The sequence below is a fragment of the Apteryx mantelli genome, chromosome 5 (genome assembly GCF_036417845.1).
Source record: "Apteryx mantelli isolate bAptMan1 chromosome 5, bAptMan1.hap1, whole genome shotgun sequence".
In the NCBI taxonomy this organism is placed as follows: Eukaryota; Metazoa; Chordata; class Aves; order Apterygiformes; family Apterygidae; genus Apteryx; species Apteryx mantelli.
Genome location: NC_089982.1, coordinates 74,340,964 through 74,367,577, shown reverse-complemented (window position 1 = coordinate 74,367,577; position 26,614 = coordinate 74,340,964). Strand labels below are relative to the sequence as shown.

Genomic DNA, 26,614 nt, shown 5'->3' with positions numbered 1-26,614 from the left:
ACTTCTGAGAGGCAGAATTACAAACACAAAAGTCAAAGAGGTCTGGTAGTCACTGGATCAATGTGAAAGAGATCTTGGATCTGCTATCAGTATCTGGCTGAGATAATCTGAACCCTGAACTGGCAAAAAACTGCACAGCTCCACTGAAGCTGAAGGAACTGGGTCAATTCATATCAGTCAAGGAAGATGATCTGCAAACCCCAAAACTCACCTCAACCTTGATTGTTCTATTTGCCTAATCAAAAGGAACATTTGCTTTCTTTCAAAAAGTTTTTTAGTTTCCTACCATGGAAATAGTGATAGAGGATCCACAAAGTTCAACTGATTAGCAGGAGAAAGCTCTTGCTTTATCACTTAAGGCTCATTGTGTAACTGTACTGTGTGTTCTTAGTTATTTTTAATACAAACACACATTCATACCCCTTTTTAGTTCTGAAGTAGAACAAGGTTCTGCTGAAGTTTGGATATACTAGTTAATATATAGGCTTATACTGACTACATGATTAAACAGGGCAACAACATTATAGTAATAATATGGCATACTTTCTATGACAGTGTCCTCCTTTCTGTAGACAGTATCAACACATGAACTGGAGATGAAAAGAGTAATTGTAAATCTCAGAATTAAAGAAACGTGATACAGTATTTGGACTTACTTTTATAAAGGGTTTTACAGAATGTGTTATGTTATTAGAAAAGGCAGGAAACCTCACCTCTCTGTAATGCTGTGCATTAGATTAGTGTCTTGGTCAAACATGACCTGGTAGCAGTTGTTAACCACTGGAAGCAACCGTTGACTTTGTTGGCATGCACGGCTTATGTCTTTTTGCTTGTATTTAACTGATCTTCCAATAAATGCAGATTGCTTACCAAGCGAAGGCTTAATATTGTATTTTCTGTAGCTCAGACCACTTATTGCAACTAGAATATACAGATCATAGGTAAAATAGGACTCTGCTGAGCTTTGAATCTGTAAGTTAACACACACAACAACACTTCATTACAGATAGAATTAACTGGCAAGGCACTTGTCTTCATGTGTTCCAAGCCCTAAATTACTAAAATTAGCTTCTTCAAAGAGAAATTTCTAAACAAACCGTTCTTGTACTTCTTAATTATAATGTGGATTTGTACTACTTTTTCTGGGAGTTTAGTGACTTCAAATTAAAATTAGCCATTCTAGTGAAGGAGAGAGGGTCGCTAAGTGTTAGCAAAGGTGAAGGCAGATCTTATTTTAATGACCTCTGAGTGAACACGAAATCACAGATGTTGATTTACGATCACATTCCAAAATGCATGTATGAGTGGAAATAATCACAAACGAAACTAATCAGTTAAATGATGGAAGACAGACTGAAGCATCAGAGAGGCGACTAGTATGAGAAAAAACAGTGGCAAGAGGAAGAAGCACAAAGGCATGCCCTCACCTTAAGTCAAGACAGAAGGAGAATGAGGTGGAATATTTTAAGTAGTAAACAAAATACCATAGATATTTAGCATCAAAATACTGTAAACAACACTTTTATCATTTTTCAATTGCATGTACATTTCCCTTTAGTGTTATATAACTTGGTAATACTTTGGGGAAAGAAAATGGGACTAGATAAATACTGTATAGATTACATGGACAAAGAAGTTAGTTACCACTAACCAGAAATTATTTAAAGCAAGCCATTTGTACCTTCACACTGTGGCATAGGTCTAATTACTCAAACTGCAGACCTCCCCACCTTAGTAGTATTAACAGGGCCTACTCCTACTCCCTCCCTTCCTACACAACTCACGCATGTGGTACAGAAGAACGCTGAAAACTCGCCAACCCTCCGTCCCTCTCAACCACATACTTGCATGAGGATTCAGAGCTAAAGATTTCTTTCTGTCAAGAGGAAGGAGCATGTGATATGAATGCACTTCTGAACAGCTCATCTGGGAAGGAAAAAAAACAGAAACCAAAAAAACGGAACCCCTTCCCATTACTGGTAAATGGGTTTCATTTAGGCTGAAGCGACTGTTCATATGCATGTATGGGTAACTTCTAGCAAAGGAGATGAGGCCAGACCAACTCTGAAACACAGAACTTTGTCTTTTTAAATAAAGAATGACGGTTTGACCTCGGGGCATCCTAAATCCTGGAACAGATGTTTTAAATACATTTCAATCTTCCACTTGTATCTTACAAGGCTAAAATAATTCAGAAGACAGGACTTCCAGGAGGCAAGTGGCTGACTGGTAAGTATGACTATGTACTAACTCAAGAGACGGACAGCTTTCGTGGAATCTTATGCCATCCCATGCATACAGCAGAAACATGGGATAGCTGTTGTGTATCACAGTTACGATGTCCCTTGACAGCAATATGCCACAGACAGCATTAGTAATAGGAACTCTGTCCAGCTGGCCGAAGTTCCCAAGCTATTTCGTGTTTTGTGGACAGAGGGGAGCATTTGGAAATGTGTCAAACCTCTTTGGGCCTTTACATGCAGGAGGCCTTACTACAGGATTAACAGGCCAGGGGAGGTGAAACAGTCTATGGCACATGCTCCTAATGAAGGCTAGCTTTAGCTTGCATTTGAGGCCATCCTCTTCTCTCCCAGAGAACTGCTGGGCTCGTCTCGGAGCTTGACTAGGACATAGAATGAGCTGGGTCTGCATGGCAGCTGATTGTCCCAGCTCCTTTAGGGCTTGTAACCAAAACCTGTATTTCTTAAATCTTTCCTCCTCCCCTAGAACATGGAGGCAATCTGTCAACTGTACAAACAGGGATTGTCTATTGGAGAGCAGAGATAAATCCAGAAAGCTCTATTCAAAGCTTTTTTATGGAAAGAAAAGTAATCACAAGAAGTGCCAGGTGGCACACAACAGGCATGCAAGGAAGGACAAACCAAACCAAACACAAGAAGCGCAGGGAGCCCTTTAGAACACTTAAGAAAGCATTTTCTAGTTTGAGAGAACAGGCATGTGAACACTCACTTAAAGGAGGACTAGGAAAATCCCAGTCTGAACTAATCCTTCTTTCTGCAATAATACTATGTTTTACCATGCTTTGTCAGGATGAAGGATAAAGTCAGTGAGAACTGGCAAGTGAAAGAAGAGTAAGAGAAAGAAAGAAACTTGAAGTACCTGTGCGGGTACAGAATGTCCCAGTTCATCATATACACTGACTGATGAGTGGCTGATAGAAACCATGACAAAGGTAGTGATGTTCCATGCCAGTGGATTATAGACAATAACATATTGGTCAACATCTGTAGTACCTTTGTATACACACAGAGAAGCCATCAGTCACAACAACTATATATTTTTTTAAAAAGTGATGTTAAAAAGTATGAGATCTGTCTAGGTGCAATCTTCTTACAAAATTTTAACATTAAACCCTGCAGTAAAACATCATGAGTGAAAAAAGGTATACATTTTACAGTACTTAGAAAAATAAAGCAGAAGAATTTTTTTTATTATTTACTCTATACAAAGAGACCCTGTATTCAGAAAGTGACACCCGAGTCAAATGTAAAAGTGTTGAGTGAAAAACAAGAAGCTTACCACAACTTATTGTCATGCAATATTAACTTTCAGAGTTACACAGAAGATCAAATGAGAAGCCTAATCTAAAAACAGCCCTAAAAAAAAAAAAAACAAAAAACAAAAACAAAGAAAAAAATCCCCCCAAAAACCAAACACACACCCAAAACCAAACTCATCTGCTGTGCAGCTCATGACACTACTATTTGTATTTGAGAGTTTAAAAAGTTCCCAAAGTAAAGAGAAAAAGGAATGTACAGTCTTTAGAATATACTCCTCAAAAATTCTGGTACATTTTTTACATATGCTGACAGTACACCACAAGAAGAACTTTTTTTTAACTATGACTGTACTTCTTACTGCATAAGATTATGTTGCCTAGTAGGGTTAGTTTAGAAATTACACCAGTCACCACCTCCTCCACCACCACCACTGTTACATAGCTGAGGTCAGAATCTGGGAGCTGAGCTTGACATCTGCACTGCAACAGAGCTCTGCCTGACAATAGTTGTATGGTCCTAGTTTCAGATACTTGAGATCTGAGAACTCATGAACTCATCTGAATTTGCTGTAAGCTTAGCAGATCTCATAAAGCAAACAGGATTTTCCAGCTGTTGTTCACAGAACTTAGTTTGCAGAACTTTGGTGGTACATAAAATTTTGACTGTCTTGAAAGAAAACATGATAACCATCAAGCTAGCCTGGAAAAATAGAAAAGCTGTTTTAAGAAGTACCTAGTTTTCCTGAGTCTTTATTGTAAATATAAGAATAGACCTCTCCATTCTTCTCAGCATTGTTCATGTCAAAGATTATGGAAGCCATCAGCTTCTTTACGTTGAGCATTCCATACATCAAGTTATCCATGTACATGTCCTTCACCTTGGGAGACTCTGTGCCGGTTATACCATCATGGTGCTGGACCTTGCAATTGAAAGTAGTTTGAAAGGTCACAATGCAGCTGGATGACAACTTCAGGATCCAGTAATCCTCAGACATATAACTTTTTAAATAATAATGTATTGCAACCATATTCACAGATTTGGTTTGCTGTTCCAAATTACTATACATAGGGCAAAACAGTCAAAGACAAGGTTCACACAGGTTTCTTTCTATATATATTCCTTTCTTAGTATTTAAAAATTACTAAAATTACTTAGAGAGGAAAAAATTACAAGTCACAAAAATCACAAATACTGCAAAAATACTGTAACAAGACAGGTTTTTCCTCTGCTACTGAGATCTGGCCATTCATTTAGCAGACTTTTTTTTTTTTTTTTTTTTTTTTTTTTTTAACTACCATCAAAAGCACTTAGGCCTGTAAACAGTTTTTGGCATGAGACTGATCTCTTAGCTGAAATTTGAAGGAACAGATCCATCTTTCCTCTTCTAATTTGCAGATGGAGCTTATCAGTAGTTTTCAGCTGGTTCAATTTGGTTTTGTAACCATTTTGTAGATAATAAAACATTGAGGAAAAGGACTTTCATGTGCTTCAAGTTTGGAACTGTAAGCCCTTTCTCCAGCTGAAAACATCTGCCATATCTTGGAGGCAAGGCTAAGGGGCTAAGTCTTGTTTTGGGACAGTTGTTTGCTAAATCCCTTTATTTTTACTTATGACTTGCCACAGCAGAAAATTATTTCTAAGAAACAAAAACGAGCTGGAGACATGCTAACTGAAATGCAAAAGGAAAACTTTACCTTTGGACAACAAATATTTTATGAGAAAAAATATCAATCTTTACCTCTGAAACTGCCCATCTAAGGCTCTGAAGTTGCTTTAAGGCTTGACATTTGCAAATAGAACTTGCTGTGTGTTTTCGGACATACTGTGTGAAAAAGGACTCTCCAGCAAAAAGCAGTGAGCTTGCTCTCCTTGCGATTCCTTTCAAAATGCTCCGAGAAGTATAAAACCCCGTCCATGCTTGAAATGGCTCTATTAAGAGTCGAATAGTTCCAATGCATGTCAAAATACTATTTCAGCCATTATTTATTTGTTATTTACTGGACTACTACTGTACAACTTCTTAAATAAATCAAAAGAAACCTCTGGGTTTATATAACAATCAAATAGAATAGTTGCAAGCCCTACAAAGAACTGCAGTCACACACATGCACTCTGGAAACCTACAGTCCTTCCTATGGGCCTAATAACATGATTGTTGATATAAAGCTGTTACCAGCTGAATAAACCTGTGTTTGCAGAAATTTCTTCACTAACAACCTGCACAAGACAACTCTAGAAGCGCCACTGAAGCACACTGTATTACTCGACAATAAAGGAAGTGCATTATAATCCTCGGTTATTTCTTTTTTATAAGCCCTCCATCTTCTCCCCTTTTAGTCAGACAAATAGACTGCCCTTAAATTTAATTTCCTCAAAATGGAGTAGAAACAGTGAAATAACAAATTGATTTCAAACTACTGCAACACTTCAAACTACATCAAAAGACACCCTCCAGTGGTCAGTGGAAAGTATTTCAACAGTTCATTTGTGCTAACGTTTTCTAGTAGTCCATACGGTAAACTAGGAAAACAGGTATTTGTTTTTAAAACCACCGTATCTCCACTTATTGGGTGAGGGTTTTTTGGATAAGCCATTGAAATATTTTTTTTACAAAAGGTAGTTCAGAGTGTTTTGTAAAGTGCATATATAAAACTGTAACAATCTGCCATCACGCTGGGATCAAAGGCAACAACTAGCAAGTGTGAACTTCTGGTCAAAAACCCCTAGGAAAAATTCCTGCTGGTCTGAAAATGGTAAGAATTCAAACAGAATCAATTTCATTTCAGTTTTCAAGGTTAGAAGCAAAAGAGTTACAAACATACCAGTACAGTACAATGAATGCAGAGTAGAGAAAGGAAATACATGTCTGGGACTTAAAATTTGAGTTTCCAAGGCATATGTCAGTAGTGACATTGAGCCCAATAAGTGACTCACAGTAAAATGGCATAGGAAGAATAAGAGAGGATTAATCATCAAGAGGCAAAACAGTATGTGGGAGAAAGTGCACTCAAATATATACCGCAATTGCAAGGCACAGTAAGCCCTTTGGGGAAGAGATTGCATCTATGTGTGGGCACCCACCTAGAACACTGAGGGAGCTGCTATTATGCGAACAAGTGACAATCGACTACTGCCTGTAAAATGTGCCAAAAGATACAGGTAAGAGCCCAGATGTAAAAGGATATTAGCAGTTAGAACTGGCAATGAATTTATCAGCAAATTGTTAGATATGACATGATCCCTAGGGGGAGGTGAGTGAGTCAGGGATCAGTCCGTGCAATGATTCACAGGAAGCAATGGTTATTTTTATTCATTTAAAAAGTTAACAGACACACTGTAGAATATTGGATGTATAATCTAAATTTGGGTCCTAATAGTCTGAGGTATATATCCACAGTGCCAAAAAAATAAGTGGGATGATGTAGCTATGAATAAATAAGAAAAAGGGTACTTTAATGGCAATCTTATCAGTGCCATGAAACTAATTAATGAGTTTAGAAACCGAGAAGTTAGCTGTTGCCTTCTCTCTAAATACTTTGATATACAAGTCTCTCAAAAAAGATTTTTTGGGGTAAATTTAGCGGGGAAAGGGATTAAAGTGATGCTGGGTAGGGCAACACCTTTCCTCATATCTTCCCATTACTTTTCAGACCTTTCTGAAGAGCTAACATAATGCAGCCAGTAACAAGCAACTGCAATGAATGTGTCACATCGTAGTATGAAATTCAGAAAGAAAGGGGGTATTTCTGTTTTTGAGGCTTGACTCATACCCACAGTTTTTCAGAACTTATAACTGTTTTATTAATGAAAAAAAGATTATCTCCTAGAGCTACAGGGGACTTCAGGAGTTCATTTATATTAATATTTTAGTTTGGATCACAAGCAAGCCTTTGAAGTGAATCTACAGGTCATCCTTACCTAGCATGCTTTACCTTCATATAACTGATTGAGTTTTGGAGCTCATCAAATGGATTCCTTTCATGCAATAATAAACCTGAAGATAAGTACCAAGCACTAATGGGCATTCAGTCTACATGACTGGATGACATCTAGTTTTCCTGGAAATATGTAGTGTGGACATCAAGTTCTCAGCACCAACTATTTTACTCTGACCCACTCCTATTCCACTGCACTAACAGAGATGTAACCCAAGAGCTTTCACATTCCCTGGCTCATCACTGGTAACTTGACTCACTTCTCCCTCAGACATTCATAGATTATTCTCATGTCACTTCTTTCCTATCTCTAATTTATGCATAATCCAGTTCCTCTAACAGGTATTAATGGGACATTGCTCTACTCAGCCCTGCATCCATCTGTTTCTAGGTATCTTTCAATTTATCAGTTTCCCTACACTTCCATGGATCCTGAAGCACTACGTGCTTACAACAGCTGATTTGGGGGGAAGAAAAGGAGGGACATAACAAGCATACACGATACTGCTGAATATCTAGACTACATGTGCATGCTCACATGTGGGAGGCAGAGAAAAGAATGAATTCCAAGTTATGTCTAAGCATGAAAAAAAATTATTTAAAATTTATACTTGAAGCAGAATGAGTCCTAGGATCTCTGCTTTAGAGCTTGCAGACAAGTCCCTTCCAGTTTCATGAGAGACTTCTTGGATCAGTTCTGCTTTAAATTAGTACATGTGGTTCTGTTACTTACATATGACATCATATGTAAGCACCTCTGGAATCATTTTTTCTTCCCAATCCCTCTCTTCATTGCCACCTGCTAACTAGTTCGCAGTGTTTTACATACATTGCAGTATTTTTCCTTCAACCATCCACTAAAACATCTTACTAAATTTCAGTCAGGTGATTTAGGCCTACAGATTTATCTCATTGCTCACTGTTTTCTCAGATCTTTCATTTATTGCAACAGAACCCAATTAGTGCAGTATCCAGGTCATTAAAAAATCTGCATGATATCACACACTCATGGATATACCTTCTGCTTAGCTTTCCTTTGGTCACTGTTGTTATTTAAAGGCAGCAAACCAAAACCTTCAAGTTAGATTTCTTGCCAAGTTTTGCTATTCCTATACTCTTTCTTTCAGGCTCTCTTCCTTTATCTCTTACTTCCATCACCCCTAAGAAATACTCTAACCACTGCCCTACTATCTTTCTTACACCACTGAGTTGAGATAATTTTGTCTTATTTGATGGGATCTGACTGCAAAAATAAATGTTATCATAAGGAGAAGAGAAGGCATTTTTGTTTTATTTCTCATTTTCTAGATTTCCCTTTATTAAAACTTTAAACATATATATTTGAGGCAGACATCATGCAGTTGTGAACTTGATTACCTGTTGAATATGGAAGAAAGTCTTGAGAGTCCCGAATTTCCCATGCAAGACTTCTGTTATAAACTGCTTGGAAGTAATCACCAACAGTGGCATACTGGACAGTCACTCCAAACTGATCCGAATGCTCATTAATATAATCCAGCAATAGGTCCATGTTGGAGTACTGAACAGATGCATTAAAGAACTGTTTGTCACAGCCCTGAAATTCAGAAAACAAAACAGCCAAATGACTTTGTGTCATTTAAAAGGATCTGTTTAACAGTATCATAATGTGGTATTTCTTTTGATCTTGATTGCCCATCAAGTGGGAAGGTGTGTATTTCCTAAATTTTTAACTGGAAAAAAAATTATTCAAGAACTCCAAACTGTCTGCAAGCATGAAAAATGCTAAGCTTAGCTGTAGCGATCTCTCTCCACATTTACACAGCAGTATGAATGAGTACTGAGCTTCAATAAGCTCTAAACAAAGTAAGAATTACAGCAATGCAAATAAAGCAGAAAATCAGAGATTGAAATTTTCTTACTTTACTGCAAGACTGCAGGATTGGATCTAGACATTTGGAATTATTCATACCATTCAAAACTCCCTTCTCTCTACTCCAGCACAGCTTTCACTGTCACACTGCTAGAGTGTCATATCCCCCTTCCTCCCTCTCCCTTTATAAAAAAAGGTCGACATAAGCAACGGTGGCACAAACACAGGAGAGAAACAGATCGGTGACTCAGAAAACTGGACCTATCAGAAAACATTTGTTCTCTTTGCAAAACATATATTCTGGTGAAATAGCCACCTTAAGAATACACCTTATCCTTCTTTACTGTAATTATGGGCTCTACAGCATCCATCAAAACTCAAAACCAGACTATACGCTCAGTTTACGCAAAGCTATTCTTTTCTAATGACTTTTAAAAAGTCTAGACCATATTGGTGCTACAGGCACATGTAGGTTAGTACGAACAGTGCATATTGCTGAAAAAGTGTTTGGATGACCATGTTGGGAGATTGTTATATTTCTAAGCAGAACACAAGTAATGTATAAGAAAATGATTACACATCATTTAGGACAGACCTAGTCTACTTAATGTTTAATACATTTTCCTGTAACACTATCATTTTTGTTTACTTAGGGTTAAGTTGTGCTAAGCGGTTACATAAAGAGCATAAAAATAGGCAAAACAAGGTGAGGAGAAAGGAAGCATTATTGCAGTATATGATTTGGCAAGAGGTTGTTTTTACAATTTGTCACATTTCCGTCTAGATTAATTAAGGTGAAAGACTTGGTAGACAGTTGGTACAAGGGAGCTATTTTTAAAAAATAAATACTAATGAGATATTTGGGGCCTACTTATTAGAAAAACACTTTACCATCAGGTGGTTTGTACCAGCACTTGGGCACCACATGCTGTGGCAAAGTGCCGTTTATTAGCACTGTCCATACTGTACATGTACTTGCCACTTCTAAACCAAATGCTGATGATGCACTCACCCATGGCCACAAGACATCACCTGTTCGGAACCAGGCTGCTCTCTCCTTAATGTTTGCCACCATGGTTTGTGCATACAGATGAATGTTGGTATCTGTAACAGGCAGACTCATGTTTGGATACACACCGTCTTTCGGTGGATCTGGGAAAACTGCAATTCCATTCCAATAAAATCCTGACCTAAGTGGAAAGAGAAAGCAATAGGCTATAAACAGGATTTATTCAACTGGAAGGAAAAAAAACAAACAACAACACATCAAAAGATGCTGGGATAAAAAATACAGACACAAAGGGAATAAGAGGCAAAAAATTCCACTTTACATTCATTCCCAGTATTTAGTTTTTAATGTTTTTCTGGGGGTGAGGAGTAGGTTGTCTGTTTTTCTTTTGCACTGTGCAGCTTTCCAAGTCCCTGCTGCTTGTTAGCATAGAACAAAGAAATTATAGGACAAAATGGCAAACTCTGTAACAAGGAGGATCTCCCCACAAGTGCACTTCATTTACAAAGAGTGTTTTACTGGATCAGCCAGACAGTAAGATAATGTTGCATATTTAAGTCTTATTAATGTTTCTGTTCAAAAGTGCTCAAGTTTTTTTCCACAAAGTGAATAGAAATTTTTACAGTCTCTCTAGTTTGTATACAGCCAATATATACAATCTCAGCCCAATAAGGCTGAAAATCTCTCATAGAAAATCAACTAGCAATAGTCAAGTCCATGGTGAACTTCCTGGAGTTAAAAGTATTTTTTAAAGCCTGTCAATAGTAAAATATCACTTTTGACGATTCAATTGTTAGGTACTGAGCACACTTCATGTCTCATGGTGGGTAGTTGGGGGTGTTCAGTAACCCTGACTCAGTTCTACAGAGTCCAGACAGCCCCTTCACTTAATGGAGTCTATGAGGGAAAGCAGAATACTGTTGAAAGAAAAAGGTCAAAGAAAATGCTTTAACTCCAGCCACACAAAAATCTCAGAAGTGATAATATTTCTGCAGGTTTGGGAAATCTTCAGACCTGTTTGAAAAAGGTATTTGTGATGGAGTGCAGTAGCTGTACTGATCCATAACATGGGTGAAGATCTCTTGACTTTCAGATAAGGAAGGAGAGCCCTGCCATACAAACTGAAGTTTCTGGAAAACAAAAAAGATAAGAAATCATTATCGGTGATGACAAGTACAGAACTACCATCATTATCACCTTAAAACTTCATTTTGCCCTTCTCTCCATCAGCCATTTGTACTACTTTGAGTACTTTTGTTTAAGAACCAACCAATGATACCTCAAACAAGATCACATGTTTATTTTCTCCTTTTCTGTTGTTCAAACCCATGGAAAAGGAGAGAAGGAGGCAGCACACTGCTAGCAAGCTCCTGTGATCTAGATGTGAACCTAGCTTTCCACAGGCTTTACCCCTTACTTGTTTCAGTAGGGCTTGAACACCTATAAGCTACAAAAGATTCAGATGTAGTCTAGATTGCACTGTAGTCAGTGAGAATAAATGTTTAATCAATTCAAATAGAATTTTTACAGTTTTGAAAGCCTCCAGACTGTCACACGCCTGAAAAAAAAGTTAAGATGGGAAAAGATTCTCAAAGGCTGGTAAGAGGTTTTAACAGAAAGGAAGTATCATAATTCACCCCAAACATGAGGTGGTAGGTCCTTTCTTCACTGAAATCAACATATTTCTTCTTCAGAAAGACTTCAGTTTCATGCAAGCTTCACAGAAACTTGCCTAACACGCAGCTCACACCAATGAAATCCTCTTAATTGCACATCATTTAGTGTATAAACTTGATGACAGACCAGAGTCCAGCATTGTTTAAGAAAAATATTTACTGCATCTGGGACTTTTTGCACAAGAGAAGGCAGAAATGGAAATGAAAATTGAATTCAGCAAGAAACTGATTAGCTGCAACCCTGACTGATCTAGTATTATCATTTTCACAGACATAAATAAATGTTCCAAGCATGACAACCGCTGCCCCCAAGTACATGCTGCACTTTAAAGCAGTCTATATAAAAAAAAAAAAAGATACAAATTTTTTTCAGGAGAAGCCTGAAACACCTTATTCTACATATGCCCAATCCCAGCACTGTTATTTCAATGCCCTCTTATGCCTCACTCAACTGGCCAATTTTATTATGCCTTTTTCAAGGCAGACTATATTTTGTCCTTGACCAGAAGTCAGACAAGATAACAATACTGACAGTAGTACACAGACTCGATACATTTCCCCATTACCATATGCAATCAGCACGTTACTTTTAAAGAAGAAAACCCTGCATTTTCTTGCACAGATCAGAGATACGCTTTTCTTAATGTCATGGTTTAGAGTACTGTAAGGAGAGGTTGGCACGGGTTCCACTCCTTGGGATATTTTTACCTTGTTTTTCTGCATGTCAGCCTTCAGATCATAGTCAATTCGAGAGATAAGATGAGCATTAAAACCAGCCAGAGCAAAAAGAGTTGGCGTTGTAGCTGAAGCTCCAAAAGGATCTACGTGCCAAGAAAACTGAGGCCTGATCCCAAAGGTTTCGTATAAAAACCCATGGCCTTCTGCAAAGCAAAATTTGTTTACATTAGGAATGCTTTTACAAGTTCATTTCAGAAGTTTAATAGGCATATAGCATTACAGATAAGCACTTGAAGGATAGCTCCTTTGTTGTTCTTTTCCCAAGCATTCAGGGCCTCAGAAATGTAACAATTCACAGCTGAAAGTTCACACTGGCAATATTTATTTTGCTATGCCCAGTACAACTTATTAACATCAGAAAAGCTGAATAACAAATAGGAATTATGATTAGAGAGAGGCCTGGGAAACGGTACTGAGAGCCAGATTAGGTTCAGGCTAATATTAGTCAGGTTGAAGTCTGAATCAAGACAACAAACAGGGTTTGAGTTTGTGTTTGATGAAATCTCACCACCAATCCTCAGGAAACTTCAGTCTCGTTTCGATTACAAAAGGACAGGAGAACCCATCCAGTAAACAAAATAAATATTCTTATGATAATCATAGAAAAAAAAAAGGCAAAGGTTAATAGCAACCCTATTTATAAGATGCTATTCATTTTGTATTTTTAAATAAAAAAACCCAAAGAGCAGACAATAGGATAAATTCAGACAAATTATTTAAATAGACATTAAAAAAAAAAAGTGAAGCAGTTAGTATACAGAACTCCAGCATATCACATTAGTATCCTCATCACCAAAAAGGGATCTCAGTTTTATAGTTTTGGAATTGTGCTTAGAACCATTTGAAAATACAATCCTATCTTTTCCATTTTGAACTATGTTTATTCCAAAAATGTTAAGACCATGTTTGATTTAACTGAGGTCGCATTTTCTATTCCCTTCGTCTTTCCCATGGTTAATGACTTTTCATGAAAATGCTCACAAACAATGGGTTCATTCTAGTTCTTCTGACTGAAGCACATTTTAGGCGCAGTTTGATAGGCTATTCCAAAACACAGTTGGCTGGACAGACAGACAGAAGACATGAAATGTAGACCCAAATGTCTGCACTGGCTTTTCAAGATGAACTCAGCATACAATGCAAGGACACATTTTTTGTTCACATCTACTTGAATCAGTGGAAACTGTGCAGAGTACTTTTAGGAAACATAACTGGGGATCTTAAAACCCAAGATTTATTAATATTTTTTGTTCCTGCTAAATTAATTAAACTTGAATCTTCTTCTAAATAGAATTTATACGTTTATACATAGAATGAAGTATTAAATTAGAAATAATGATTTATGCACCTAACTCCAGTGAAAGAAAAAGCTACAGTAACCTTTACCAAAAGGGCTCTTTACTCAATACTAGTATTTTCTTTTGAAGAAATACTGGGCTGGGTATACTAAGCCCATACAACCAGCTTTACACGCAGGAATTGGATGAAAAAAAAAAAAAGTCATCCCTTCTCCTTTTGGCCAGAGTGCGATGTGGTGACTCAGTGAGAGTCCAAAGCTACTGCTATCCTTGTGTTCCTGATCAACACTGACAAGCAAGGAACATGGCCAGTGCTGCTGTGCAGTCAGATCCAGCACATGATAAAACTGTTTTCTGACCTTTTATTCTCCCATGTAGAAAGCTGTCCAGGATGCAGCCCTGAAATGGGCAGGGTTTATATCAGCATGACAGTCAGCTGGTGCTAATAGATTCCCTCTCACCTCAAAAAATCATGCTGCATCCTCATGGCATAGTCTAAGTATCTATAGCACACTAATGGCATGATTTGGACTGTTTCTTTTCATTAACCAAATGGAGATAATCCTAAATACTAAAAGGCCCTTTAAATCATCAGATGGAGAGGCATAACAGATCCAAATGACTGGAAGCAGGAGCTAGAAAATTAAAATGGAAAACAGTGCCTCTCTTAGAAATATGTGCCTATAACAGAGGGTGTCGATAGTTGTTAATAATTACAAATGGGGGGTTCTTCATCAAGCAAGTCTTTCAGCTAAGTTTGGATGACCTTAGTAAAATTCCATGACCCATGTTTTGCAGAAGACTTAGTCTAAGCACAACAATCCCCCACTCCCTGAATTGTTACCAGGTATTTTCTTCCACTGTTTCACACCCTCAATTTCACCTTACCTATCTTCCCAGGAGCTTAAGATCTCAAACACACACATGCTAAAAAGGCCTCTGCTATAAAGGAGTTTACAATTCACATCAACTAAACTACAAGTTAGCTTTCAGTAACCCTTCTGTTTACTGCAGAACTGTTTGTTATTTTTTAAGCAAAGATATTTATATAGAAAATCCACCATCAAGAAAAATTTGAGACACCAGTTCTTAAAGAGCAAAAAAGTAATAGTAACTTTGGGGTGGAGAAATGAAAAATAAACAAGACCTTCAAGGTCATAACAGTGAAAACTAAAAGCTAAATTCAAATATGCATACCCGTCAACTGTAAAATCTGATCATCAATTAGTGTCACAGCTTCATCATGCATCACTTGCCCTCCAATGACAAATTCCAATCGTCCTTCTTGAAGTAACTGATGCACCTATGATATTGAAGTTAAGACACAGAAGATAAATGCCATTTTAGTCTAGGCTACAAAGGCTACAGGCTACAAAGTCATTTCAGATCACAGCATATTACCGATCATATTACTAACACAACATTTGTCAAAAATGCATCCAGGACAAAAGTGGGGTAAAAGGCTGTCTGTACTGAGTGCTATCAAATGGTGAAGCAGAAAAAAAACATACTAACATGCTGCCAGTAGCATCAATGTACCCAGCTTACACTGAAACCAACCAGCAGGCACAAAGGATACACACTCATTGCCCCATAGACACTGACCTTCTGGTGTTTCCCAGTAGAGCTGTCTTTATGTCCTTATACCAGCTAAACACCTCGCTGTTGTCCCCACACACTGCACTGGCAGCCACCTCAGACCCTGCCTCAAGACAGGTAGAGCTAGAGAATTAAAAAAGCAGATACTATTGCTTCTTCCAAAGTCTTCCCCCTGCTGCAACTGCCTGTGCTTAGGAAGGGCATTAGGTGGCTGGATCAGAGAGAAATATGCAGCCCCATGCAAGCAGCAATGGCCGGGCTCACAGGGTTTCCTTTACTCGCTGCCTCAGTACCAGATTGGAGACTGAGCTCTGCAGGAGCTGGGAGGGAGGCCGGGAATGCCACTGCACCATGGCTAGGAACACTTTGCTTCAGTTCAGCTCCGCGAATGGACATAAAGGTACAATCAAGGTTATTTGAAATAACTCAGAACTACAAACAGCAGTAAAAAAAAAACAAACAAGGAAGTTATGAGATGGCAAAGATAATACTAAAAGGAAAGGCTGCCAGCACTTTTGTTGTCTTTAGAAAGACTTCTCCTTCCATGTGGGTCTATATTTCCAAAAGAAATCACAGGATGCTCATCTTATTAAAGGTAAAATGCTTTATTAAGGAATGCTTATTCCACATGTAGCAGGTTTGCCTACCCGACTAAACCCATCGCTAACCTTCATTTCTGTTCTTTTTCCTAGTTTAAAAGCTGTCAATATATTAACACCTGTTCTAGATTTTTTTCTTTTAATTTCAGCCACTAGAAACAGCAAGCACAACTTCAGATGCAACTTTTAGCATATATGCTACATGGAGGGGTGTGTGCGATGGGGAAGACAACAGTCTGTGCCCCTTTCTAGAAGTCTGAGAGAGCCTTCTCTGTTTTTAAAAAAGTTGTTTCACTACCTGGAACTTCAAAGGTATCTCAAACTTCCATCAAAGAAAGTCTGTATAAATATGTATGTTATTCTCCACCAAATTTTTTTTTTAATCCATCATGTATGACAATTCCAGAGCTATTATGTTTATTTCCCCAGGAACCTTCACTGAATGCCCCCGTGTCTGCTCAGATACGATGCCAGATTGTCAATTTTGATTACAATCATTCCTCTCCTTCACAATGCTGTGAAAATGCTTCAGGGCTAAGCATTCATAAATTAGTTCCAGCCGACTGTGGTGACTGATTAGCATGCTGGGAGACCAGATAACTGGTATCTGGTGTCAGCACAGAACTGGTCCTGACCTACATGAAAAGTATCTGTAGCTATTACACCCCTTTGGAAGGATGTCTGATCCAGACTTTGGGCCATGGAAACTTTTAAATTTAAAGTTTTGTGGAACCACTGAGATGTTGGAAATAAGAAAAAAAAAATTCAAACAATTTAAATAATTTCCAGCTCCAGAAAAAGCCAACTGTACCTGTAAAGACAAGTCCTCTCATGACTAGAACCAGACAGTATTATCACCAGACAGTAATACAGCTTACCTTTGGACCTCAGGACACCTATTACTATCCTCACATCAACCCATTGCTCCAAATCAGACAGAAGTGGCTACACACCTTCTCCCCCTTAATTACAAGGCCCAGACATCAAGCCAGGGTAAGCTCACAGGAATGTTTCACACAAGGACATATTGTGGAAACAACATGCACTGAGAACTAGGAGGTTCACATCTGCAGTACTGCTGCCATACACTTCACTACTCCGTACTCTCTTGTCTGCAGTGTAAAATCAGCTTCAGTTATCAGGCCATATCTTTTACTAGTTTTTAATACTACCACTCTAATCCAAAGCAGATATTCCAAAAGAAACCAGAATTAAATCCTGTATTTCAAGTAAAATACTGATCTAAGAAAAAAAAAAAGGCAAAATTAAAACCAAAGAGCCGTATTATAGAAAATCACTAATGTTGGAGTTCAAGTGGAAAAAAGCAGGACAGTAATCAGTGACCTAATTTCAAGGCCCAATTCCTTGCAAACTGCTAATGTTAAAAACAAGTGTTACATATCAACAAGCACTATAGCTCCTAAAAGTTATTTTATATTCAATGTTTCTGACATAGGTTTAAAAGGATTTTGGTTTTAACCATTTTATTTTCCAGATAATCAACCATAAAGCTAACTAAAAATGCATAAAAGCCATAATTATCAGTAATTAGGATAGGAAATTAAAGGCAGAATCATATCTACTAGTTTTGCACTACTGAGGTCAAAGTGATAAAGATGTATTCTTCTGGATTCTTTTTAACAGAGAGAATAAATATTAGGAACATAAGCCTTTACTTCATAGTCTGAGTTAGAGGGACCCTACATACTTGATATATGATCATTTTCCATCAAAAAGTTAGAATACTTTCCTGTCCCGCACACAGTAGTTCCCATGTCTTTTTTTTCTTTTTAATTCCCCCACCCCAGACTTACCATATAATTTTCTAACTAAAAAACAAACAAGAAAATCTTCTTGCAAGTGGCAAAGGGCCTGTACAGACAGCTGCCAATACATAGCAAGACCTATCACAAAGGTCAAACACACACAGATCGTAAGCTATTAGTTAAACATTAAACTTTTCAGAATTTATTGAAAGACTAGGTTACAAAAATAGACAAGAGGTGTCATTTTTACACAACCACCTCCCCTAGTACTTCAAACAAAACCACAACTTCATGTACTGCAAGTAATCTCCTGCTGTTGCCTGGACCTTTGTAACAAATATAGGGGACCTTCAAATTAGTACCTATGGGAAACTACATCTATAAACCCTCTGGTTTTAGGGTCCAAAGCTTAAGCATTGTGTATTGTGATGCAATATACTACCAGCATCTAGGCTACTGGCCCAGTCTTTAATTTCAGCATGTTTCATGCCAGAGGAAAGGAGAAATGACAAACAAAACTTCGTAATGTCTTTACCAGAAGAAAACTGCTTGAATTAAAACTTTTAAGACTGAAAGGGATTGCAGTCCATAAATAAACAAACCCAAGAAATAGCTATTCTTCTTGAATCTTGCATTGTCTTTTTACTGCATTACCCTCGTTTACAAATGGGAGTTTTTGAGCAATATTCAATCGAAAAGAAAAAAGTTCCTTTTCGTGAGCAGTGTTAGGCAGCAGTTCATAAGCTTCAGAAGCTTTAGCAGACAATGGCTCAGATTCATTCAGAGCCACCCAGATCTTACAGTGTGCCCCAAAATAAGAAAGGCACCAATGAAACAAGAACTGCAAAGTGAAAAGTCTTCAGTTCAAAGGTTACTACCTCCTATCACTCTAATCTACAGCTGGGAGTTTTAACCTCTTGCAATTGCTTTTAGAGTTAAGGTCCTTTCATAAAAAGCACCAGATAGCCTACAGAGCCTATTCAGAGATGGCCTACACAAGACCTTGGCAAAAAGCAAACGTTAAACTACTTTGCCTCTTCTTGTCCCCTGAAAAGTGCATGGATTTTTTGTTAACAGAAAGGTTGGCTCTAGTACAACTTACCTGCTGTTTGTGCCTATCCGTGGCTACTGCATCCCACCAGAGTCGAAAGAATTCCTGCTCCACAGCAATAAATTTGCGCTGCTTTCCTTTCATTAGCTCTTCCACAACAGACGTGTAGACATTCGCTGCATAAGCATGCATACTTTCCTGCAAAAAAGTTTAAAACAAACTTCTATATTTTGCACATATTAAATGGGCTGTTTCAAAAAGTCACAGGGGCTTGAGAAGAAAGATCCAAAACACAAGTTTGTCACAAACTTCCTTTGTATACATGGAAAGACCGAGTTCTATAAGCCTACAGCTACAGCCTGTGAGTCCATCTGCTCCAAAGTACATCCTCTGATGGGGGACCTCACCAGAGCATGCTGCAGCTTCCTCCAAGACCAGCAGACATCAAATACAGGCTTTTTTTCCTCGACCTATTGGGAACAATTGACCCTGTCGCTCACTGCTTAACTTAAATCATCAATGCCATTAATAAGACTTTGCACCAACATGGATGAAACACGTGTGCTTTGTCTTCCATTTCTGCTCTTCTGCTGGGCTGATGTTTTGAATTACTACAATTGTTTTTGCAAAGTATGACTCTGTGCTGTGGATGTGTGTTGCTGGTATAATACAATGATATATAAACTGTAAATTATACTATTATAGCCCTAGAAGTTCCAGTCATGAAAAATAACTCCATTTTACCTGATGTTTTAGGATAGAGTAAAACAACACTAGCAAAGAGCTCTCAGAATGAATTTGACTTTTGATGTAGGCTCATCCACTGCGAGAACCATGCATTTATTCTATTTCTATACAGTTTCTAAAACACTTTGATTCCAGAATGAGGCCTATGGATTTTACTGGAATGCAAGCATGTATTTATCAAATAACCTATCATATGGTTATAATGTATCATATGGTATCAAATGAAAAACATGTTAATTTTAAAGTTGTGTACATAACCGTATTTTGGGTACACTTATCCATGCTAAAGCAACTTCGGCTTGGCCAGATCCAGTCTTCCACCCTTCCCTTTAAAGTGATATACCACAACTATAGGCAACAACACAGATCCTAGGATTTCCTGCAATGTTTGTGCTTTCTTGTAACAAAAGTTCTGCATATATCTATAGCACGGTTATCTGAACATTAACCATATCACTTTTCTACTTAAAGGAAAATACAAACTGATCCAGGAAAGATTACTATGGGGAAAAACAACAACAGCAACAATGAAGAACTCTGTGTGTGCAGCCTCGGGATATGCTGTACAACTGTACTGTTGCTATTCTCTGACCAAAAGCCACACTGCAAAATAAAAGACACCCCACAGTCAAGTTAGCTACTGGTACTTGCTCAGTGCACACCACCGTAATAAACACACACACACCTGAAAGTGATTAAAATACAGAACCCTCATCCATCTTAAAAATTGTTATGCAGTGATATATGAAAAGTGAAACTGTAGCTTTAATTCTGGCAAACTTCCTGTAAAAAAGGAAATCTTGAAAATAAGAACAGAAGGATGTGATCCAAATCAGAAATGCACTTCCCCCCCTTTACTTTCCCCAACTGAAATCCAGTTATCTTTGCAAAAATGCTGAAGTATCATTAAAAAGGGCAAAGCATTTGACTGTAGGAGGAATGGCTTAAAATACTTCAGGGCTTATCTAAATAATTGTTTGTTCAATGACTTCTCCATCAGTCCTTAAGGGCTTTTTTTTTTTTTAATCAAGGTTATGGTTAGATGTTTAAAACAACATGAAGTTTAACTATGGGAATATCTTTTAAGTTTTACTAATGTTCAACAGTGACACTCAAGTGCTTGCTAAGGAATTTTAATTTCTCACTGCTGATTGGCCACAAACAATATACCCAATATCCAAGAATACTTACAATGATTACAACATCTGATTCAATTTTATTTTTTAATTGTTATTTTAAGTAGTGTACTGTATCTGAAATGCTGAACAAGGACTTCTCAGATTTAATACAATACTAAAATATTTTGCATAATAACTTACAAAACTTATTGCTAAATAACTTATTGAAAATATTTTCTCGACTTGGAAATGAAGACAGGCTTTTAAATCTCTGAACCTAGGAGAACATCTAGGAATGTCTTGGTAAGAGTCAGACAGCCTAAACTTTATTACGACTCAAACCCAAACTACAAACTACTGGATCTAAGTGGTATGCCATTGTCCAGTCCTATAGAGTTATGAAAATTCATAAACCCCATTGGTGTGGGTGGGAACTGAAAATAATTGTTGTCATAAACCAGGATACTTGCAAGCACAAGCAAGAATTTTCTAATTCATAACTTCTATCGGCTAATGAGATGCTCTGAAACAGTGAACAGTGGCCCAGTATAAATAACCAGGTAAGACTTCACTTACTTGAACACAGATTTTAGATGTCTTATTAGATGTAAAAATTTGAATTTTACTTTTCATGCCACACTGTAGCTAACAGTAGGATGTGGTCAAACATTCTTCCAGATGCCACATCTTACGTAAGTTGGGGTATCACAGCTATTGCCAGATGGCAATGGGGAGTTCTCTTTTAGGAAAAAATATTTTGCTATATATCCAATACTGAAATTCTCCATCAATAATAAGATTTCCAGTACCCAGTGATGCTTGCTGTGCTGATATAATAAATAAAATATTTATTTCTCACATTATGAATGCAGACATGAAATGCTAAAAAATAGTATCTTTTCAGATCTAATAACTAAGCAAGATCTAATAACTAAGCAAACCAAACCCAATGGAGTTTAAGGCCACATTAGTATCCCACAGAGAGTTACCCGCAAGTTTCACTTTATTAGACAAGCATTTGAAAGGATCTATAGGTAGTCTCTGTGGTTTTTGACCACATTAAATCATGAGCATCAGTGATTTCTAAGAGAGGAACGGAGGCTTCAAGCAATCGTGTCTTCTCCAAAAAATGATAATTAAATGTTTCATTTCTCTTAGAGGAAATCTTCAGCCATTAGCTGACTCAAAATACAAAGTTATTTTGTGTTCTCTTATGCAATTTCTGAATAGGGCTTTGCAACATTAAGGAGAAATTCACTAATCTTGTTTAAAAAAAGCAAGACAAAACACAAGCACAACAGCGATTCCTTGGTGAGCCATTAGAAGAGTAAGTATAATAAAAAAAACTCTAAAACATCTGATGCCATACAACACTAGCAAATAAAGCATCCACAGCATCTTTTTTGCATAAGCTGTAAGAAATTCATACTAATGAATAAGGGTGCAGGATTTAGTCTAACAAATATAAAAGGTATAAATCAGACCCATCTGATCTATTCTGCTCCGCATCTCATTTATTTAGCAAGAACTATTTCGCCACTGCTCCGCTACGGCAGCAGGTGCCGGCTCGGCCGCAGCCAAGGGGAAGGGGCATCCAGGCCCTGCCCGAGCAAGCCTCGGCAGCACTGCAGCTTCCTCGGGGTTTCTGCTTAGCAAGGGGACAGCAACCACCTGGAAAACCTGCTCAATAACCAACTTGGAGATTTCTCCTCGGCAGGTTTCTCCGGGGCACCCTGCCCAACACGAACACAAATAAGATTCGCGTGTTTAAGCTAACGGTGCCTTTTCCACCTGAGCCGCTGCCTTCGGAAGCGGAAGGGGCCCGGGCCCCGGGGGGATCAAGCACCCCGATTTAGGGCAGCGGGGCGGAAGGGGCCCGGGCCCCGGGGGGATCAAGCACCCCGATTTAGGGCAGCGGGGCGGAAGGGGCCCGGGCCCCGGGGGGATCAAGCACCCCGATTTAGGGCAGCGGGGCGGAAGGGGCCCGGGCCCCGGGGGGATCAAGCACCCCGATTTAGGGCAGCGGGGCGGAAGGGGCCCGGGCCCCGGGGGGATCAAGCACCCCGATTTAGGGCAGCGGGGCGGAAGGGGCCCGGGCCCCGGGGGGATCAAGCACCCCGATTTAGGGCAGCGGGGCGCCTGACAGCATTTACGCACTCGGTAACGGCGCCCGACCGCCGCCGCCGCCGCCCTGAGGGCGGGCAGCGAGCGGGCGCGGCCGCCCCCCGCCGCGCCGCGCCGCCCCACCTGCACCGTGTAGACCCAGCCGACGTCCATGTGGCTGTGGGCCACCACGAAGGCCCGCGGCTGCCCGCGGCCGCCCGCCCGCAGCACCAGCCCCAAGAGCAGCAGCGGCAGCGGCGGCGGCGGCGGGCGCATGGCGGCTCCCCGCGGGCTCCCCTCAGGCCGCCGCCGCCGCTCTTCCGCGTCCCGCCGCGCAGGCCGCGCCCGCCCGCTCCGCCTCCCCCGCGGCCCGGCGGGGGCGGAGGAACCGCGGGGGGACGCGCCGCGGCGCCGCGCTTCCTGGGAAAAGGGAGCTGCTCCGCACGCGCCTAGGATTAATCTAAGGCGAAGCCGCTTTCCCTGAGCCAAGAGTGACGCTCCCCTGTCGTGCCGCCCGCTGCCGGCGCCGGGCCCGGCGGCAGCGCCGCGGGGAAGGCCCCGGTGCCGCGCCGGCCCCCGGGGGCTCCTCGCAGCTACGGCTCGCTGCGCTGGGGATGTTTTTCTCATAAAACTCGATTGCTCCGAGGGATGCTGAGCTCTGCCATCTTGGGCAGCTGCAAATCCTTACAATCCTTCTTTTCTTTTTTTTTATGGAAATTCTTTTTTTGTGTGTGTGTGGAAATTTGTCTTAATAGAACACGAGCTTTTTCATTTTGGTGGGTAATTGTTTGGTACAGATTGTTGTATCTGTCTTTTGAGTTTTAAAGTTGTAGCAGGATTAAATTTTATTCTGTGTTGTTGACCTTCTCCTTAAATGATCCCATTCAAATTGGTTTTATCACTGGTTTTATCACTGTTAGCAAGGGCTGGCCCTGTAGTGAGAGTCAAAAAGTATCTGTGGAAAACCCTTGTGTAAAGGAAAAAAAACCCATAATTCAGAAATGTTACATGGGTAATTTAGACCAAACACTCTCCTCGGGAGTTGTGGCTGTGGTTCCCATTTGTCCAATATCCTGGTTTGCTATTAAAGACCAATAATTCTCTCTCTGATTAAACTTCAGTTCTTCAAAATACAGCAGTGTAAACTATTTTGCTTAAATTCTAGTTCAAGTAAATTATATGTTTCTAGCAAACAATATTATAACTGAAATGATAATATCAGACCGAACTCTTAGCTCATTTCCAACAGTGCAAAAAGCAGAGGAAAAGAGCTGAGAGTGGGATCTGCTCCTGTCTTCAAGTTTGTCTGTAGAGCTAGCATTACTCGTTTCTGAACTGATTTAGTTAAGCTAGTCATTGCTTTGAAGGAAACAATCAAATAGCTTAAGTGTCCATCTACAGGCTTACACTGATAAAAGATGAACCAGCTCTCACTTAGGTGCAAATTAACTCATCTCACTATTCAAGATATTTGTAAAGCAGATCACACACTGCAAATGAGATCTTTCTATCCCCTCATTTGAATGAGAAAAATTGTGCTGTGTTACATGCCAGACAAACTGTGTGAATTTTTTTTTATATTAGAAGTTTATAAATGTTTGAAGTCCAGAATGAAAAAGGTTATGTAGGTCAGTATTACTGAGTTGAATGGCATAAAACTGCCTCTTTTTTTTCTTTTTTTTAATAAATCTAATTTGAATGGATTCTCCTGGAGGAAGGCCCTTGTTTGCTAATTAATATGGTGGACTATAGAAAGATTTCCTACAAAAAGAAGAGACTAAAACTGGAACACTAAGGTTAATTTTATTTATGATAATGCTTTGTCATGAAGAGCAGTAAAGGTCTGTAGGTATTTCTTGGAGGGAGTTAGCATCTCTAAGCAGCTGGATGGAGCTTTACTTGTAATACAGCTTCATGGAACGCCTTTTTTACCCCAAATCATCAGCTTAAACCTTTTCGGTTCTAAGAAAGCCAGTGCACATCCTGCCAGCATACGACTTAGGGAGATATATATACACACTATATATATATACATACATACATGTATATATATATGTACACACATTGTCTAAATGAACTGATGTTCTTGTACCTCAGAAGGTACTATGGTCTTTGTAATTTAGGTGAAGTTCCCAGGAAAGCCTAAGTGTCGGCATTTTGTTGTGTTTCTAAAAGTAGCCGGCAACGTTTGCAGCATGTTCCTTCCATTTTAAACCTAATTCCTTCAGAGCATGTAACTGTCCCCCTTATTCTTTCACAAAGTGTTACCCTGTCATGGAGTGGAGACGAGCAGAGATACTTGAGCTGAATACTTGCATTAGGAAAAAGTGAGTCAAATTGCCCACAGTTTATGAAAGTGCATACAAATCTGATGGCATCAGGAGGGTCTTTGCTTGCTGCAAAAAGGGATGAATATTGGCATGTCAAGTAGGATTTATACCTAATGTTATCCCACCACTTACACAGTTTCATACATAGCAAAAAGCTAGGTAAAAGATCCAGAATAACTGTGGTGCCATGATAGCTGCCCGCGTGGGTATTTTATTCTCATGTTGGTTCTTAATCTTTTATATATGGCTTGATTATAGTTGTCCTGTATTATGTTCTTAAAGCTTTCTCATTTGCCCGTACAAAGTCTGTTTGCTTCCTTTGACGCGAGCTGTGCTACATGGAGGCCTCTGACGCAGCCACCTCCAAGAGACAGAAGACACAGACAGGATGCTGCCAGCTGCACGCCAAGAACTCGCAACCTTTCTGTTAAAGAAAATGCCAGGAAAACCACCTGGTGAGCACAACAATTCACGTGCCTTTACGTTTCCCTCCTGTGGTGTTTGTGGGGTGGATGTGTGTAAGAATAGAGACATTTATAAAGTAAGTTTGCTCTAGCTTACTGTTCCGATGTTTTAAAATTTGCCACTTCTAAAAATATTCCCGTGGAGGCACAGGTCGCTGTATAGACCACTTCGGGTCGCTCGATGGCAGGTTTGCTTTCTTAGTGACTTTTCAAGGATGCTGTAACGACAGTTTGTGGATCCATAGGGGTCCACAGACCAGGAGACGAGACCGACTCTTGCGCCTGGCGGTGATTTCAGCACGTACAAAACCCGGCGGCTCACGTGGTATCTGCAGCCTTCATCCGCAAGACCGGCGCTCTGGCCTGGGAGCGACGGGGACTGCAGGAAATGCCGGGGGCAAAATGAGTCGGGGAGGCCGCAGGTAGCGCCCGGGGCCTGCCCGCACCCCTGCCCGGGGCAGCCGGGCACCCGGGGGGCGATGCGGGGCCTGAAGCTGGAGCCTCGGCGAGGAGGAGCCGCGAGGTGCGTCTTGGCGAGCGCCGCCGCCGCCATCCCGCGCAGCCCCTCAGCGCCGCCCCTGCGGCGGGGCCGCGGCCGCCCCGCGCCCGCTCGCACCTGTTGGGGCCGCGGCGGCGGCGGCGGCGGCGCCGGGCGCGGCGCGTCCGGGCGCGGCGGCGCCGCCTCCGCCGGGAGCTCCGGGCGGAGCCTCCCCTCCTTCCCGTCCCCCCTCCCCCGGCTCCCCGAGCGCCCCGAGGCAGCGCCGGCTGCCTGCGCCGCCCGCTCCGCTGGGAGAAGGAGGAGGAGGAG

At 40.1% G+C, this 26,614-nt stretch overlaps 1 protein-coding gene across 1 annotated transcript in view; it reads right to left on the bottom strand.

The window, feature by feature from the left end:
• Positions 1-23,295, bottom strand: part of MAN2B2 (mannosidase alpha class 2B member 2) — a 30,316-nt gene extending 7,021 nt beyond the window's left edge. Inside the window, exons 1-11 of the mRNA XM_067298250.1 lie at positions 23,157-23,295; positions 19,096-19,242; positions 15,227-15,332; positions 12,702-12,874; positions 11,332-11,447; positions 10,321-10,498; positions 8,834-9,032; positions 5,260-5,450; positions 4,254-4,440; positions 3,121-3,254; positions 714-970 (exon numbers count right to left, since the gene is read on the bottom strand). Coding sequence (XP_067154351.1) covers positions 714-970; positions 3,121-3,254; positions 4,254-4,440; positions 5,260-5,450; positions 8,834-9,032; positions 10,321-10,498; positions 11,332-11,447; positions 12,702-12,874; positions 15,227-15,332; positions 19,096-19,242; positions 23,157-23,288 — 1,820 coding nt within the window. The 5' untranslated portion in view covers positions 23,289-23,295. The remainder of the gene's footprint in view (positions 1-713; positions 971-3,120; positions 3,255-4,253; positions 4,441-5,259; positions 5,451-8,833; positions 9,033-10,320; positions 10,499-11,331; positions 11,448-12,701; positions 12,875-15,226; positions 15,333-19,095; positions 19,243-23,156) is intronic.
• Between the last annotated feature and the right edge of the window lie 3,319 nt (positions 23,296-26,614).